Genomic DNA, 19467 nt, shown 5'->3' on the forward strand with positions numbered 1-19467 from the left:
TCCCCCAGCCAGCATATACAGTAAATCAAACCATTTTTTTTTTTAAATTACCAAATGTCTATCCCCCATTAATTTTGCTGTCAATGCATGAAATAAGCATAGTCCAACCAGTGTAGAATGTAGGATGCATGAAAGTGGTCCAAAAATTAATTATACCTAGGTCCAGGCGACGGATGCTTGGGAAAATGTATCCTAGTCAAGTTCATAATGGAATTCTCAAAAGAGTCCCACGAATGCAATTAATTTATTTTCTCTGAAGGAAACTGTCACCCAGGCTCATGCACGTGAAACAATGTACGTGCTCCTTTATTTCTTAATTTTCTCAAATTCAATACTAGTATGGTTTAACATATGGCAAGGAAGTTCATTACTTCTGTTTACTATTCACGTTTCAATATTTTAAAAAAAGGCATCCTTCTGTTCAGGAGAAGAACATGAAAAAAAATACAGAAAGAATTAACCCAGCGCACAACAATTTATTCAGGTTTTTGTAAAAGAAGCACCTGTGTCAGCATGAACCTGATAATCTTCCCTGCCCTTTTAATGAGTTTATTTTTTCTAGCTGAGCATGATGGAATGGATTGAGCCTCCAAAACGAGAACGCAAAGCCAACTACGCTGTGGATGCCTATTTTAGGGAAGCTCTCCGTGTCAGTGAGCCTAAAATCCCAAAGGTCAGCACTGTAACTTTCTATGTTACACAAAACAAAGAGCTAATATATTCATTTTCATGAATGTGCAAATAAAAATTAGAATAGCATTGATACTCATATTATGTGTTTAATTTCAAAGGCTCCGCGACCGCCCAAGCAGCCAAATATTCAAGATTTCCAATTCTTTCCACCACGGTTATTTGAACTTCTTGAAAAAGAAATCCTCTATTATCGGAAGACGATAGGTTATAAGGTAAGAAACTACAACCTTAATATTAAATAAATAATACTCTAGAATTAAATAACACCCCCCTCCGAATTTACAAAGGCATCCTTTTTAAAATCAACTTTTTGTAGCACTGGCCCATTCCAAACAGGATATAGGTTATTACACAAATCACTTCTTCAGTGCCTAAGCACTGGACGGTGTGTATTCCTGCTGTGTCTTCTCCACACATACACACACATTATATTCATGATATCCAGAAGCTTTTGGAAGCTTTAAAGAGAGCTCTGGACACGTATTGGCTACTTATGTATTGCTGTTACTGGTACACTTGTGTGGAACAAGTGCCTGCGAGCCATTGAGGAGGAAGGGGAAAGAAATGAGTTATGATAGGTTATGTTCATCTTGCCTGAAGAACTTTCTGAGGCCTGTAAACACAAGTAAAAAGAATGTTTCTCTACTATTGCCCCGATGCCAGAGAAATATTTCCTCTCCTAACAAATCCCCAGTAGATGAAAAATGCATCAATCTTGCCTTTTGGCGTTTCAGAGAAAGGCCATAAAGGGAGCCAGAGAGGCCTCTATCCAGAACTCTTAATAGCATTGCTCGCTTACTATTCATTCACTTCATTGCTGGTTTTAGGTCCCCAGGAATCCTGACCTTCCAAATGCAGCTCAGGTGCAGAAGGAGGAACAGCGGAAGATTGATGAATCGGCTCCTCTCTCTGCCGAAGAGGCTGAAGAGAAAGAAAGGCTGCTCACCCAGGTATATATATGGCTTCTGGGCTTCACGTTTATTTCTTATTAAAAAAGAAGAAGAACCTGTGATTATCAACCCGTCTGCTTGCTGTGCAAGACATTACCGTAATTATCCCCTGGAAAACTGCAAATGTTGTCTGATCATATGGATTAATTTGTAATTGCGTTGACTCGAAGCCAGAGTTGGCAGGTCTACATGCAGCCCCTCCCTCCATCCCCAAAGGGGGGAAGGGGGAGTAAATGAGATATTTAATGCATATATTTTACATTGAAACTCACACATTATCCCCTAAATAAGATAATGTTGTTGACCATAACGTGACAGCCATCCCCTACAGCTGTTGGAGGCAGGGAAAAATAAATAATTGTGTAAGCCCCAGCTGGGAAAAAACCCGCATTACCAATAAAGGAGGATATTTGTAGCTCAGGGCTGAAATGAAGAATGCTTGGTGCTCTCTGAGCTTGGTTGTTTTCTTGCAGACGTTTCATTACCCAAATGAGGTAACTTAATCAATACAGGCAGTCCTTGATTTATGACCACAATTGAACCCCAAATTTCTGTTGCTAAGCAAGACTTTGTTAAGTGAATTTTGGCCCATTTCTTCCCACAGATGTTAAATAAATCAACTGCAGTTGTTAAGTTAGTAACATGGCTATTAAATGAATTTTGCTTCCCCATTGACTTTGCTTGGCAGAAGGTCACAAAAGGGGCTCACATGACCCCAGGACACTGCAGCCGTCATAAATATGAGTAAGTTGTCAAGTGTCTGAATTTTGATCATGTGACCATGGGGATGCTGCAACGGTGATAAAATGTGAAAAATGGTCTTAACTCACCTTTTTTCAGTGCTGCTGTAACTTCGAATGGTTACTAAATGAACAGTTGTAAGTAGAGGACTACTCCTGCTAGCACTGATGATGTTATCTAGTTTGGGTAATGAAAGGTCTGCAAGAAAATAGCCAAGCTCAGAGAGCACCAAGGACCCTCCTGAAAAAAAGCTGTCCATCTTTAGTGGTTATGCTCTGAATTCCTGTTTGCAAATATTGAAAGAGAAGGGATTCTGGTCTTTTGTTTTCAAAATGCAATGACCAAGTTCTCAGTAGCTAAGTAAAGATAGAAAGTGGGAATTCGACAAAGAGAACAGTTGAAACTGACACAGTTCAAACTGAATCTAAAGGTTTGGCTTTTACCAAAATAAACCAATCTCCTCTTCTGCAGTGGATTACTATTTATTGGCTGAGCGATCCTAAATTGAGGTCTACCAGTAGTGGATGGTTCCAGGCACTTTATGTTCAACATTTCATCAGTAACTTTCTGGCACAAAGTCTGCAAGTTTAGATTTTGTTATGTTTTTAATGAGTGTTGTTGAATCAGTGTAATTACTTTTATGCCTGAATTGCTGGGCTATTCAAACATAATTTTTAACACTCTTTGCATGTTATGAGATAGGAAGCATAGAGCTTTGTTGCATTATTCTCCAACAAAATATAACATTCTTAATATATCCTTCTATATTAGCACTTAGACTTATATATTAAGGATACATATACTTGAATCCTCCACTTGAAAGGTTGACTTAACAACTATCTTTTGATCATTTAAATTGCCAGTGTCAGATGAAGTGAATCTTACAATGAAAATACAGATGGCTCCTAATCTCTCTTCAGAGAGAGGAAACATTTTTTTACAACAGTTTAATGTTTGAAAATAGGTACATAAAACATCTGAATCTTTTCGCCCTGGTCTGTTTACATTTCTTTTTACATTTTTCTATCCACATATTATCGGTCGGGTCAAATCAATATGACTGTCTTGCTCTTTGTTTGAATTTTTATTTTTACAACTGATAATCCCAACATGGTAGAACATCCGTAAAAGCAAAGAAATGCAGCTTGATGTTAAAGTGTGCATTTCAGCTATTATCTAAAAATATACAGCTGTTTCAGCAGATGGTAGCAGCTGCTTGATATTGTCTGGGTTCTGAAGTTAAATAGAATTGAGTCAGATTAGTACATGGTAGAGATTCCTACAGGAAATGCCAGGTTTGTAGGCTGGATTGGGAAAATTTGAAGAAAATTTTGCCACAGGAAAACATGGAAAGCCACTTCTATATTCTATCCTGCTGCAACAAGACCAGCATGGATGTGTCCCTAAAGTCTTCCAAAACTGCCTCACCTTGAAAGAGACTCTGCATATGCAAAATGTTTTGAATTTGAAGAGCCCCCTCCCCAAATACAGGTAGTCCTTGATTTACAACCACAATTGAGCCCAAAATTTCTGTTGCTAAATCAGACATTTGGTAAGTGAATTTTGTCCCATTTTACGACCTTTCTTGCCACAGTTGTTAAGTGAATCACTGTAACTGTTAAGTTAGTGAACAAGTTGTTAACTGAATCTGTCCTCCCTATTGACTTTGCTGGACAGAAGGTCGCAAAAGGTGTGATCACATGACCCTGGGATATCGCAACCATCATAAATACGAACCAATTGCCAAGCATCCAAATTTTGATCCCATGACCATGGGGATGCTGCAGTGGTTGAAATGGCGGTAGGTCACTTTTTTAAAGTGCTGTTGTAATTTTGAACAGTCACTAAATGAACTGTTGTAAATTGAGAACTGCCTGTAGCTAATAGGAGTCTTGCGGATGTTAATCCATGCTTCAAAAAGTACCTCATTTCTTATTGCTGATTTATTGTTTTATACAAAAGGTTGGAAGGATATTTTTTGTCTAAGAGCAGAAGTTTTTCCATCATAGAGTGGTTCTTTCTGGATGAAGGAAATGTTTGTTGTGTACACTGACTGGTTTTCAGTATATCTGATCTCAGAAATAAGAGTAATATCTAGCATTTTACAGTAATTTTGCAATTGGTCAAACACTGATTATCAATGGCACACTATATAAAATATTTGACGTTTGTCTCTCCAGTAATTAACTTTGGTTGCTGCCAACCTTTAGAGGTTCCTGATTTAATTATTTAAAAGTTTAATGATGTTTAAGGAACTCTTTTGAGTGCCAATTTTTTGTTTATATTCCTTCCATAGTCAATAGATTTTTTTCATGCCCCCCTCCCCTCCATATTTTATCAAAAGTATGCATGGGAACTGGGGATTTTCTTCCCTTCCAGGTGTTAATTTCATTCACCATTTGCTTTGTAAGTGTTTGAAACAGAATGTTCCTGTGTTTAGTTCCAGAAGATTGCCTGTGACATCTGGACAAGTGCCCTCATATTCTTAAAGGGTTTTTTTTGGTTAGTTACTTGTAATTGTTCAAGTGTGATACAAGTGAAAGCCTGCTAAGATTTGGACTGAACTTTGTTTCTTTGGAGACTTGCCATTTACAAGCATGAATAGAACAACTTCTCTCCCTTATGTGTGAGGAGATGTGTTTAAAAATAACTCAGCTTTTTATGACTTGAGTAATAAACCCCGGATAATAGATGTTTATGGAAATACTGCAAGATCATTAACCCCTGTAATTATTATGTGACATTGTACCAAGGCATTAATGAGCAAATCCAACTGTATCCTCCTAAGATGCAAGATCTGACAAAAACAACTTCTTCTTTTAACAGGGTTTTACAAACTGGAACAAAAGAGACTTCAATCAGTTTATTAAAGCTAATGAAAAATATGGCCGTGACGACATAGATGATATTGCCCGTGAGGTGGAAGGAAAGTCACCTGAGGAAGTTATCGAGTATTCAGGTGCGTTAATCGTTCCTTGATTAATTAAGAATAATTGCGAACAGTTCATTTTTTTTCCTATTGGGTTACCTTTGTAATTCTACCAAGGATAGAGAAACCTGAGAAACTTGTAATGTGGAAAGAAGGAAATGTTCTGGATGGAAAGATTTAAGATCTGCCGAGGGATTATGCCAAGATTGATGCACCATAACTCTGTAGCTGTTCCCATTCCTGCACTGATTGAGTTTTAGTTATAGAACATAGAACATAGAATAATAGAGTTGGAAGGGACCTCAGAGGTCTTCTAGTCCAGCCCCTGCACAAGCAGGAGACCCTATACCATTTCAGACAAATGGTTATGACATGCTTCACTTGAGAGCCACGGTGGTGCAGTGTTTAGAATGCAATACTGCAGGCTACTTCTGCTGTCTGCCGACTGCCTGCAATTTGGCAGATTGAATCTCACCAGGCTCAAGGTTGACTCAGCTTTCCATCCTTCCGAGGTGGGTAAAATGAGGACCCTTGTTATTGACAGTGCTGTGGCTGGCAAGGCAGAGGGAGAGTGGCTAGATTTATTATTTCTTTCTCCTGACAGCATTATAAGGCTGATCACTGTTTGGTTGAGTGATGGATTCACAAGAATCCCAGATGCATTTCCAATGCAAACATAATTCTGCTTTGCAAACTTGGCCATACTTTTGAAGGGCAGCAGCATTTTTTCAAATATTTCCCATCCTGAAGGGTCCAGGGCTCTACTTAAAAGCCTCTTCTTCCTTCCACACGCCACTCCCTTTGCTATCATTTGGGGTCATTCTGTGCCCTCTATTTTCACACATATAAGGGCCTTCATATATAGAGTTGGGTACTAAAGCCACAGATTGTTACCAGAGGAGCTTCAGGCACAGCATGTAAATACATTTCAGGAAATAAAGTATAGTTGCTTCTTAAATGGAGTGTAATTGGCTCAAGCACCCTTCCAGTTCCAAAGCTACAAATTCTAGTTTCAAGACTTACATATGTATATGTCCAGGTAGAAATTAGGGAGAAAAGAGGTTGTTTCATTGCTATTACCTGTGGCATCTGGAATGGTGCATTGTTTCAATAATTACAATGTGAGAATGACAGAGATTAAAGAAGAAAATTGAAGAAGTTGTTATGCACTACCAACCTCTGAGCTCCTATAATACTTCCCACATTGATCAAGGATAGTCCTGGGGACAAGATATTCTTTAATCTTGTAGTTTTCAGTTATGATTAAAAAAGCAACAATGGCCAAGCCTGTTTTATGCTTGCCTGGATGCTCTTCTAGAAAAAGAAAGTTCCTGATTGTTTTTGTGATGATGTTGGCAAGACTGAACAAAAGTTTAGCCATTACTACAGTCCCTGGATCCCTAAGAGTTTAATACAAAAATGGATAAAATTCTGTCTTTTGTACAAGTTGCTTTGATGGCACCTTTTGAAATGTTCCATTTGCAGTTGTTCAACATCGACACTGAAAACTCAGAAGACTTTACAGCCCTCCGTGAGGCATTTAGAGGAACTAGCTGGTTCACCCCATAAAACTGAATACAGGAAAAATCGGGACACAATATTTTTACACAATGCCTGATTTACCTTTGGAATTCATTATCATTAAAATATAGTGCTGGCTGTCAGCTTGGCCAGCTTTTTAAAAAAAAAGGATTCCACTGATTCAGGGGGAATCATAGGGATCACTGGCTGTTTGCCTCAATGGCACTGGATCTACCTCTGAAAACTCTGCTGGGAGGCTAATGGACTCCTTGTACAGTTGGTTGGCCACTGAGAATAAACAGCTAGACCAGATGGGGCACGGTTTCTGTTTTTGTTGCATAGAGTCAACTTGAAATGCGAGAAACTGCATTTTGTAGCAGATGGAAAGGCCTGTTGGCTTTAGCCTGTACCTCTTTTTTCTGTGCCTCTTCCACCCACCCTTGAATAACACTTAATAGGCTTTAAGCTTAATCGCTTATTTTAAAGTTACATTTTCTCTCCAATTTATAATGCTCTCTTTGAAAGAAATGTCTGAAAAAATTTGTAGGAAATTTGGATTGCTTCATCTACTTCTACAAATTCAGTCAGATACGTATTTTCTTTCTTGTTTTGAATTTCTGAAAGATCTGAGAGCATTGGCATAAAAAAAGGTTAATGGCATAAAATATAACTTGGTAAATTTTCAAAATATTTAAAACATTCTTCTCACTATAGAGATGCTGTAATTGCATTTAGCTCAGTTTATGGAACTCAGTGCTTTAATTGCTTTGAAGTAATATTCCTTTTATTATGGAACATGTAAGATTATTATTATTATTATTTTAATTTCAGCTGTATTTTGGGAACGTTGCAATGAACTCCAGGACATTGAGAGGATCATGGCTCAGATTGAAAGAGGAGAAGCCAGAATACAGAGAAGGATTAGCATCAAAAAAGCACTGGATGTCAAAGTAAACCTGTCCATTGATATTCTCCTAATTAATCTTGTCCTTCAAAAACCAGCAGGTGGTGATTTTCCTCCCCGCAGACAAAATTATTCTCTGCCCTTTCCTAATTTTTCATTTCAAAACTTCCATAACCAATTCAGAAGTAGGCAAACTTAGTCTTTGTGTAGATACATGTTTATAAGGCTATAAGAATTGAAATGCCCCAATATATTAATTTACATCAAGCTTGTGTTAGACATTTAGCAACCACATAGATATTTTTTCTCTCCAACAGTCTGTCCTTAATCTGGTGTTTCAAGTTTTTCAACAGTACAGCCACTGCCACTGTAACTGAATCCATCCGCATTATTATTGTTTAAATTGTGTGAGTGTGACAAGTGGGAGTTTTGTGATGGGGAGGTTACATCAGGTGAGGGTCATTGGGAAGTGAACTGGTGGGGGGCTTGCGTGGATTGGTTGTGGGTCGGTGCTGTCTCTGGTTAGCTGTGTGGTTGATTTGGATTCTGAAGGGTTTGTAGGCTGGCTGTAGGCAGAATTCAAATCAACCACACAGCTAACTAGACACAGCACCGACCCTCAACCAACTCACGCAAGCCCCCCCCCAAGCAGTTCACCTCCCAGTGACTCTCACCTGTTGTAACATCCCCATCACAAGACCCTCACTTGACACACGCATACCTGAAGCCCTTATAAACAGAAGAACATTAACATCCCCTAAACCAGTGGTCCCCAACCCCCGGTCCGCGGACCGGTGCCGGGCCGTGGAGTACCTGGCACCGGGCCGCGCAGCGGCCGGGGGACATGAACGCTGCAGCGCAAAGGCTCCTGGGCCGTGCGCAATGGGCCGTGCGCAAAAGCTCCTGGGCCGTGCCCCCACCCCTGCGCGCGCTCAGCGGGCCGCGGCGATAAAAAGGTTGGGGACCACTGCCCTAAACTCCACTGAAGGTGTTACCTAGCTTGGTAACGAAAAGTTCGGAAACCAACCCACAAGCTTGGAGAACAAACATTCACCCTTTCCTTTCCTTTGATACGAGTCACTCTTCTTTTTTCTTCCACTTTCCCAGCATTAGAGCCATTTCCAGAAAGCTAAGTCTTCACATAATGTCTCCGAAACAGGATGATTTGTCCCAATATAAGCATACCGCTATTCTGGTGTTACATCGCCAGTATCAAGACCTTAATGCTTAGAACTACTAAATACATTTTGAGCGGAAGTGATTTATTTGCTTTGACCTTGGCGTAATTACAGTGAATTTCCTGCCTTTGAAATAAGAGTGCATAGCTATTGAATGAGATGCGGACAAATGCCTAGCAGAAGAAATCTGATACATGCATATATGTTTATATATATATTTTTAAAAAATTTTAGATTGCAAGGTATAAAGCCCCTTTCCATCAGCTGCGAATTCAGTACGGAACCAACAAAGGCAAAAATTACACAGAAGAAGAAGATCGATTTTTGATATGCATGTTGCATAAAATGGGATTCGATAAAGAAAACGTGTATGAAGAGCTAAGACAGTGTGTGCGCAATGCGCCCCAGTTCAGATTTGATTGGTTTATTAAGTCCAGAACTGCCATGGTAAGCAAAGGGTCTGCTGATACGGGCTTGGTTTATGTCTGCATGTCTTTTGTTTGTTTGTTTTAACTCCTTTTGGTTTTATAGATCTGATTGTGTCATCCTATTTTTATTTTGAAATAGTTAACTACTTATTTTGCAAAAGAAAAAAATATTAAAAATCTGCTTCTCTTGAGCTGTTTTGCTCGTGCCACATCTGTATGGCTATCCATTTCCCATATAAGAATATGTGATATCCAGATTTCAGAAGTGTCATCATAGAGATGGAAGGGACCTTGGAGGTCTTCTGTCCAACCCCCTGCTCAAACAGGAGATTCTATACCATTTCAAACAAGTGGCTATCCAGTCTCTTCTTAAAAACCTCCAATGATGAAGCACCCACAACTTCAGAAGGCAAAAGGCATTCCACTGGTAGAGTGTTCTCACTCTTAGGAAATTTCTCCTTGCTTCTTGATTAGTTTCCATCCATTGTTTCTTGTCTTGCCTTCAGGGCTTTGGAAAAATAGGTTGACCCTCAAGTACTATTGCTATCATGTCCCCCCTTGTTCTTTTTTTCTCTAGACTAGCCAAACCCAAATCCTGCAACCTTCTTCATATATTTTAGTCTTTAGGCCTTTAATCATCTTAGTTGTTGTTCTCTGCACTTTTTCCAAAATCTCAACATCTTTTTTGTAATCTGTGCAGAACTACATCAGGAACTGACATAACAAAACACTAGCATCCCAAAGGTACTTTTTCAAAGTACTTTCTTTGTCTCTTTGTTAGAGACAAAGTCCAGTTAAGAAAAAGTGCCTTTGGCTTCTGAAAAAGCACCTTTGGGACAATCATGACCTGGATGGCTGAGAATCTCTATAGACATAATATTGGCATGTAAAGAACTAGAATTGGGGTCTGTTTGATGACATTGAAAATTAAAAGAAATTTGCCTGTTGTAATGCCAAGGTAACTGTGATTTATTTAGATGAATTGTCACTCTTTGGGGTTATTGTTATATTCTGGATAACATCCGCACTGGAATATTTTTAAAGCTCCATTGGATATATCGGGATCCATTTAAACAATCTACATGTGCTTTACGTTGATTATCTTCTTAAATTCTGCCTGAAGTGAAGATAAATTTTCCCTGCAAAAACAAATGTACAATTGTTTGACTTTGGGCAGATAAAATGAAATGACGTATTAAATTTTAACTGCAGAGGATATCATTGTTAAATTGTCTCTGCGGTGTATCATTTCTAAACCTCAGCATGAATTTCTAGAACTATTTTCTTTAGCATAAGAGAACATGAAAAGATGACCCAGACAAATGTGAGTTCCTTTGGGGAATATTCAGATTTAATGGCAAATCCCAATGCTTCCATAAGAGACCAATACTAAACAAATATATGTTACTCTCTAGCTTATGTAAAAGAATATCTCATTTTCCATAATTAGCTGCTTCAGCTTACCATAACTTGGTGTCTTCTACATACAGCTACAATTCTCCCCCCATTCCCCCTTTTTTTGTCATAAACACATCAAGTTATTGGGGAAAGCTGATTTTGAAGAACAAAAGGTGTTAACTAACATGCCCAAGAAGTTGGAACAATATAGTAAAAAGTCTATAAAATTAGTAAGGATAAATGGCTAAGAGAGAGGACACGAAGAAAATGGGTAAAGGGGTTTATTTCCATTTTCTTAACATGAGGACTTGGCTTCATCTAGTAAAATGCACTTGTGGAGAGTTCAGGACAGGCAGGAATTTGTTGACACAAGGTATAATGATAAGACACTAGATAAGCCTTCTCCATATGTCCCTTCCAGATGTGTGGGTGTTGCAACTCCTTGACTTCCCAACCATGTTGGACCCATGACATCTGGAGGATACCATGTTGTAGAATAGGGGTGTCGAAGTCAAGGCCTGTGGGGTCCACGGGGTTGGTCTGGAAATGGCAAAGGACCAGCCTCTGGCAGCCAAAACAGGGCATGGGGTGGGCTGCACGTGGACGGCTTCCTACAGCCCTCTGCCGGCCCAAACGGGGCATGGGCCTGTGCATGATCCCCCTGTCCCCCGTTTTCAGCCTGGACAGCCTCCAGGCCCCCCGCCCCCCAAGCTGGCCCGTGGAGAACTACAATGCTGATCCGGTCCTTGAAGAAATCCTGTTTGACTCCTCTATTGTAGAGATCGCATCTGCCATTTTCATAGAGGAGCAGTGGTGATTAGTAATGCCACATCCAGGCTCAATATATCTCTGAATGCCAATAACTCAAAAGTGACAATGGAGTGGGAAATGTTCTACTTACAGGATTCCTAGGAGAAACTGAGGGGTATTGTGGTGAGCGTCTAAAACAGATGAATCCTTAATGTGAATCAATGAGTCTCTTTTTATATCCAGACATCGATTCTATTCACTTATTGGGTTCATTCTTGAAACTTCTCAAAACATCCGTGCTTAAATATACAAAAGGAAAAAAAAAAAGCAAATACGATATGTTTCTGCATTTTGCTTGGAAGATCTTCATTATGTTCCGATGGCCACAAGATGTCTCTCTGGTTCTAGATAAATTAGCTGATTTACCTCTGTGTGGCTCATCAGCTCTGCTTTCATTTGAAAAATTATTTTTCAGAAAACCCATATAATTCTATGGCAAGTCTTATTTTCTTGCAAGCATATAGCTTACACAGTATGAATCCATAAGTGGTGCGATCATTTCTATAAGACTCCCGTTTCTTCTTCTTCCCCAATCTTTACCTTTAGATGCTCTGCTTTAGTAGCGGCCTTTCTTCTTAGTGACAGTGATAAAGATGGGATCGTTAAACACTACTGATTTGCAGATCTGTTCTTTTCAAGGCATGATGTTTGCCTGTTCCCAGTGTACATTTTTTCTATTAGTCCAGGTTTGTTGGTGTATGTATTCTGTTCTGAGCTAGTCAGTATACTGTATCATTTTTCATCATTAACTTATATGCCTCATGGTCTATATCAGTGAAAAACAATATTTCTTCCTTTTAGGATGCAGGCAAGTTTTCCTGCCCCTCATAGTGGAGATTCCATATTTTGACAATTTCTTTATGATCGAAAAATAGTCACTGCTGATAATATGTGTAACACCAGCACTTCGTTACTCTACTTCCTTCTGTTCCAAATGATGGCTGTGTTGCAGTAACTACTCTTAATTAGAAAACAACCTGGACACCACCTAGAAAACTTCAAACTCTAAGGTTACTACTTATAGAAATGGAATATTAGCAACAAAAAGGCATCTAGTAATACTACGTGATTTGAATGTCAAAATATATGGCAAATATTTTACAGGAAATTTCATGGAATAATTAAAAGCTCATAGCGGTGATTATAAAGAGCCCTTGTGAACAAGTACAGCTCTCTGTTCTTATTAGAGATGCGAATATAATCTTTATAATTTGGGGCAGCATGGAATACAAATAAGGAAACAAAACTCTTGATGTGCCTTATATGTGTGAAGAGATAGCATAGTTACAAATAATATCTAAATTCAGGTTTGAAAAAAACAGTCTGAAGTCGATACTACAGCAAAATAGTGCTAATGTTTCTCCATTAATTTGCAAGAGTTGGTATTGTGCTCAGTGTCTCCCATAAATACATTTTCCAAAGCAGGGGATGTAGCTTGGCAGAAGTACCAGCCAATATTTATTGATCTAATACTCCTATTACAGTGATGGTCTGAATGGCAGTGATAACTTCCAGTAAATCCTAATGTCTCCATTGCCCTTATGTCTCCATGGCCAAACAATGATTCACGTTGGTGTAGAAATATGAGAAGGAAGGAGCTCTTGGAAAATTTTCAAATTATGAAAGAGAAGTTCAGAGTAAAGATGTTTCATACTTATATAGGCTTGGAATACTTCCAAAATACTCAAGGTATTTTTGTTTTCACAATTCAGTTTTGAGATTGGTTTGTAACATAAGGAAGTCAAAATCTCACCGGTCTTCTGCTATTGCCATATTTGAACAAGGAAACAATTCCCAGTGTAGTGTGTTAAATGAGTGGGAAGGTGAACACCTGGTATTGTGCATTCCTCCATAACTAGGGAACATTTTTAAATAGTCTAAAATATGTTGAACTGTTTTTGGGCTGCGCATAAAAGCTGGAAGAAACTCAGATACCAGAAATTCTTAGGGAATCTGGGGGCTGAAAGTCTGTTTTCATTCTAGTCATTCCTGTGTCCTTTTTTTTTTTTTTAAATCAAAATGGCACTCCATGAGAAGAAGAATAGCTGTTTTTTTTTAAAACATACCTGGTCTTGTTTCATTCTGATTTTGGGACAATAATTCATATTGGTCTGTTCTGTATCTGCATTTCTTCATCTTATGGTGAATACAAGCCCCAAATTTGACCATTCTTAGTAGAGGCTTGTTCACAGAGAGCTTAAATGCTAGGCGGTGTAGTTTTGGCAGAAAAGCTGGAGGTTGCAGGTCTTTTCCCCCTTCCCTCCATTATTTAGTCTGTGGGTCTTATGGAGGAGTAGTTATTTCACTTTTTGAACGGCTTTTGTTGCCCTCAAATGAGAGCATCACTTCAGTGAAATATTATTTGCTACCATAATTAAGCATATTGAGATCATATTCCAAGCCAAAAAAGATTTATAATGAGATTGATGTGTTTGGTGTTAAAATCACAAGCGGTGTTTATAGCGCTCACGTATTCAAATTTTAGACGTATTTTAAATAACACAATCTGTTTCTCTATATAAAATGGTTGATTAGCAGAGAGTACAGGAAATTTTATTGTATGGTTGTAAGGCTTAGGAAGGGATGTTTCAGTGGAGAAAACATTGCTGCTGTTAATTGGACCAACTCATCTTCTTCCTTCCTGGTTGTGAAGTGTATGAAACGGTCAACTAAAAATACTTTTCAAAATATTTTTTGACAACATTTCCATCTGTCAATTACAAATGGATCCTCACATACGCTACATTGGTACAGTTCTTGAAAAGAACTTCATGCATGTGAAGGCCCATACAAGCTAAAGAACTGGCAGCTGGGGCTTCATATTTTTCTATGCATAATAAATAATAACTTGTTTCACTTGTGTCCTGCCCAATTCAATAAGACTGGGTAGCTCTTAACAATCAAATTACAGTAAAATCAATAAAACAGAAGGATAAAAGATGGCAAAAGGGATGAAGTGAGGGGTTAGATGGACAGACACTTTATTTATTTGATCATTGGCCAATAAAAGTGCATTGAATAAAACAAGCAGCACAAAACTATCCTCTAACAACAACTATTGGCAACTGTTTGTGGGTGAAGCTTACACATAATAAATATGAATTTATCTTGATTGTTTAATAGTCATGCAGATAAAAATTATCAGAGTGCCACGTAAATTTAAATAAAGAGCAATAATCAACTGGTGGCAAATATTTCTGCAGAACTGGCAATATAGAAGAACATGAGCTGTGGTTTCTATGGTACCCATATCACAGGAGAAGTGAGGGGCTCTTTGTCTCTTACCAAGGCCTGGGTCAAGGAATTTCTATGTCCAGTGCATAATTTTAAGAATTATGCCTATGCTACCCAATTTAGAGAACTCTTTCAGAATCAAGAGCTGTGGTGGCGCAGTGGCTAGAATGCAGTACTGCAGGCTACTTCTGCCGGCTGCCAGCAGTTCAGTTCGATTCTCACCAGTTCAAGGTTGACTCAGCCTTCCATCCTTCTGAGGTTGGTAAAATGAAGGCCTAGATTGTTGGGGGCAATCGGCTGACTCTGTAAACTGCTTAGAGAGGGCTGTGAAGCAGTATATAATTCTTAAGTGCTATTGCTAGTGCTGTCATAGAATCACAGACCCTGGAGGTCTTCTACTCCAACCCCCTGCCCAAAGAAGGAATCTTATGCTATCCTGGACATATGGTTGTCCAATCTTTTCTTGAAAATGTCCGGCGATGAAGCACCCACAACTCCGGGAGGCAAGCTATTCCCTCGGTTAATTTTCCTCACTGTCAAGAAATTCCTCCTTATTTCCAGGTTGGATCTCCCGCTGATGAGCTGCAACCTGTCCTGCCTTTAGGCGCTATGGAGAACAAAATAAACAGATCAAGAAGGCTCTTGATTCTTTGCTATTTATGGTTTTAAGGAATGTACGATTCTATGGTAAACCAAACTGAAAAGCAAAACACGGCAATGTAAGAAAGGCAAAGGAATTTTCTGGAGAAAGATTCTCTTATGCCCCTTTCTATATGACAAAGCAAATCTCACCAAACATACTTTAGATGAAGTTGTTCTCCAAAGTAGAAAAGGGCACAGTTATGTTTATCTTAAAGCGGCCAGCTGTTTCCAGAAAATCAGTCTGGCAGTGTCTACCCTAAAGGATTGTGGAGTGCTTTGGATTCCGTTTGCAGCTCTACCTTTTCCTGGGGTCTTAATGTCTGCCTTTTGGAACTGCTGCATGATCTCAGGGAATGGTGTGGATCTATATACAGAGATGCAGTTTGGTGTCATGTTCACAATTTTGTGTACTCCAGAGGGCTTTTCTGGAATTGGATTCAAAGTGCAGTTCAGTTCTACACTTCAAGTAGTTATTCCACAATCTCATAGGGCATAATGAGGGCTTTGGCCCGCCTCCTCTTCAATCCTTTGGATTATAACTACTTTAGAGTGCGTCCTACTGCTAAAGTCAACAAACATAAAAGCTACGTTGCCAGCATGAAGCACATTTTAATAAGATTTCTTGGCTTCGTTTCAGCCTTTCAGCGTGCATGAATTATCCGCGCCTCCTAGCCTGGACATCTTGCCTTTTAATGTTTCTACTCGGCTTCCTTTGGTTAAAGTGCTGCAGAACTTGATATTTTCTTTTGATCTTACACAGGAACTCCAGAGACGGTGCAATACGCTCATATCACTCATTGAAAAGGAAAATATGGAAATTGAGGAAAAAGAAAAAGCTGAAAAGAAGAAGCGGGGAACCAAGACACCAGTGGTAATTAATGAATATCTTCTTGTCGCATTTATTTATTTTTTACATTTAAAACGCGTCACATTTCCTTCGGTGAATGCAGAAGAAGCTTTGAAACAGAAAGGAAAATAAATGTTCAAATTCAGTCGAAAAACATAAACCAGTATAACTCAATTAATAACAACTCAAAAAACACATTGGCCAATAGGGGAAAATCTTGCAGCTGGATAAAAAAAAAAAAGTATCCATCCTTCTAGAATGAAAGAAAAGGGAAAAATAAAACAGCTGCCAAGATCATTTTTTAAAAACATTTCCAGACATTAGATTACAAGTTAAGTCTTTTCCAGTGGTGGGTGTTCAGGGACTCCTGAGAGAATGTGGAAGGCCATTGCATTTTGACTCTTCTGCTAGTGGGAGAGATTCACATTAAAGATATTGGTATCTGAAACTCAAATTTCTTTTGTTAGGAAAAAAAATGAGTAAGAATTCGTAAAGGAGAAATCTCTAGGGGAGGGGGATCATAGGCTCTGAGGGGTTTTATGAGTTAAGCTTCTTGGACAGTTTGCATAGAATGTACTGGTTAAAATGTGATGAGTTACACTGGTGAATGAATTCAAAATCTTTAAATACACAGTTGCAACAGAATTCACGAATTGCAGTCTTTGTAAAGTTAAGACTGGCTCCTAGAACTGCAGGGATGAGAAAAAGTTGGAAAGTTGGATTAGGAAGTTTCTCCTTAATTCCAGGTGCTTCTCTCCTTGATTAGTTTCTACCCAGTATAAGAAAAGGATGAGGTTCAGCACAATCAGACTTGCAAGATAGCACTATAGCAATAGCACTTAGACTGATATATTGCTTCACAATGCTTTTACAGCCCTCTCTGAGCAGTTTACAGAGTCAGCCTATTGCCCCCAACAATCTGGTTCCTCATTTTACTGACCTCGGAAGGATGGAAGGCTGAGTCAACCTTGAGCCAGTCAGGATCAAACTGTTGGCAGAATTAGCCCGCTATAGTGGGCTAATTCTAATCACTGCATTCTAATCACTGCACCACCATGGCTCTAAGATGTTTTTCTTAGAGCCAATTTCAATAAAAGACATTTTAGCCTTCCTGTGGAGTTGATCTCCTGGTTAGTATACCTACTGGGCCTGATAGCATGATCCACATACTGTACCTCTGTTATGAAAGGCAGCCTTCAGTTGTGGCAACCAACCTTATGTGTTTTATAGCCCTTCAAAGTCAGGCAGGGTTATTGTTTAATTGATTGGAACATCTGACTCAGCTTCCCCCTTTAAAAGAGCTGGGGTTTTTTGGTAGGATGTTTTCAGTTTTCTCAGCAAAGTCACTGAATTTGATTAATGAGTTTAATAAAAACATGGCATACCAGTCTGTTTCAGATGGTGTCTGTTTAACTCAAATCACTGTGTATTAGTAGAACTTATTTGAAGTTATGAGCACATCGGAGGTCACAGACAGTTTTACAAGATTCCACATAGTTTTAAAAGGTTTGCAAATTTTCTCTCAGCACTGTGTGTCTTTTCAAAGGCCCTGTTTTTTTTTGGGTCAAAATGTGTGTATATGGATGGATGAAAGGTAGCGAAGGTTCTTTGTTACCTTCAGTTGGCGACATAATGGCCTATTCAATTTCATTACTTTTCTAAAATACCGTATGAGTAATGAAAATGACATATTCTTTTTTCCTCCCTTTAGTCTCAAAAAAGAAAAGCCGAATCTGCTACAGAAAACTCTGGAAAAAAAGATGCCAAGAAAGCAAAGACGTAAAACTGAGAAACAGTATCCAACTGAAAAAAAATATTTTCCTCTCTAACCCATGTTTTTGATGCTGTCTGTGTATTCCTAGTACCGTCTCCCTCAATTCCTCGTGGTTTTAATTTTTGCAAATCTGTATTTTTTACAATGCCTTCCTTTACCTATTGAGTAGCTTAATATTTTATGCATTCCAATATTTTTGTGCACTTGTACTTTGTGATATTTCTCATGTCTTCAGCAAAATTTACTCGGTCCTTGTTCTTTTAAAGATTGTGCTGAGTTTTTTTAGCTTTCATGTTTTATATGCTGCTGCTTTCATACAAACGAACCCCCCCCCACTCCATTGATTCCGTAGTTGTATTATTGTTTGCTACTTTATATAATTGTGGAGAACTAAATGGAATTAAAATAGCCTGAGGTGAAAGACACATTTAACGTTGTCTGCTCATTTTAAATTCTTTTTCATGTACAGCTTTTGATATTTTAAAGGAGTACTTACAGAATTGTCTGCAAGGATATCAAAAATGTTTTTTTTATTTTTGGAAAAGCAACTGGACTGATTCTTTTGAGGAGGAAGAAGATGTTTTGCTTCCTATCCTGGAAGCTTCATCAGTTATATTAGATGGTGTGGGAGATGGAAGGACAGTTATTGACAGTTGAGATTATTTGGGGTGAGAGGTGGGAGGGAATGATAGGTTCTGACAGGATGGTGGTTGGGGGATGGAAAGATTGTGTTTTCTTTGAAGTCAACACTCTCTGAGAGCTGTTGTGGTTACTTGGGTCACCGGAATCAGAGACGTGGAATCTTCTTGGAACAACCAAATGGAAACGTCTTTTTCTTCTTCTTCCTCCTCCTCAAAAAATAAAATAAAAAATCAGTTGCCTTTTCAAAAATAAGATACAACTGTGACCTGGATGACTGAGAATTTTCATTGACATTTGTCTACGGTTATGTTCTTGCATCGTTCTTCCCTTTTTGGAAGGGAAGGAGATTTATTTGCAGGCTATCAGTCTTATCCTTTTCTTGCTACGCTGTTATTTTCCATCCTGCTATTTTCTTGATGTCTTACGTTGAAAGGCAAAATATTCTTCACCTACACTCAGATTTCTCCGCTTGCATATTATTTCAAGTCTTGGATGCCCATATAAGATAGCAGTAGCGGAGAATAATCATAGCTCAGGTTGAAATGTTGGGATCTTGGTGTTTGTTGTGGGCATGGAGCTTCCCAGTGTAAAGGTTTTCAAGCTGTACAGTACATGTCAATCATCATGATTGTAAGTCATGTAGGATGTCTACATTTATCTACTGTTCAGAGATAAAGCATCAGTTATGTAAAGGTTCGCCTCGCACATATGTGTGCTAGTTTTTCCTGACTCTAGGAGGCGGTGCTCATCTCCATTTCAAAGCCGAAGAGCCAGCG

At 38.8% G+C, this 19467-nt stretch overlaps 1 protein-coding gene across 1 annotated transcript in view; it reads left to right on the forward strand.

Moving 5' to 3' along the window:
* The window catches only part of SMARCA1 (SNF2 related chromatin remodeling ATPase 1), a 43053-nt gene extending 24577 nt beyond the window's left edge, over positions 1–18476 (forward strand). Inside the window, exons 17-24 of the mRNA XM_070952104.1 lie at positions 563–673; positions 792–905; positions 1521–1643; positions 5211–5343; positions 7666–7784; positions 9151–9363; positions 16189–16299; positions 17987–18476. Coding sequence (XP_070808205.1) covers positions 563–673; positions 792–905; positions 1521–1643; positions 5211–5343; positions 7666–7784; positions 9151–9363; positions 16189–16299; positions 17987–18058 — 996 coding nt within the window. The 3' untranslated portion in view covers positions 18059–18476. The remainder of the gene's footprint in view (positions 1–562; positions 674–791; positions 906–1520; positions 1644–5210; positions 5344–7665; positions 7785–9150; positions 9364–16188; positions 16300–17986) is intronic.
* Positions 18477–19467: the final 991 nt, after the last annotated feature.

This window comes from Pituophis catenifer, unplaced genomic scaffold, assembly GCF_029215685.1.
Source record: "Pituophis catenifer annectens isolate HBS135680 unplaced genomic scaffold, rPitCat1.0.hap2 SCAF_11, whole genome shotgun sequence".
NCBI classification, from domain to species: domain Eukaryota; kingdom Metazoa; phylum Chordata; class Lepidosauria; order Squamata; family Colubridae; genus Pituophis; species Pituophis catenifer.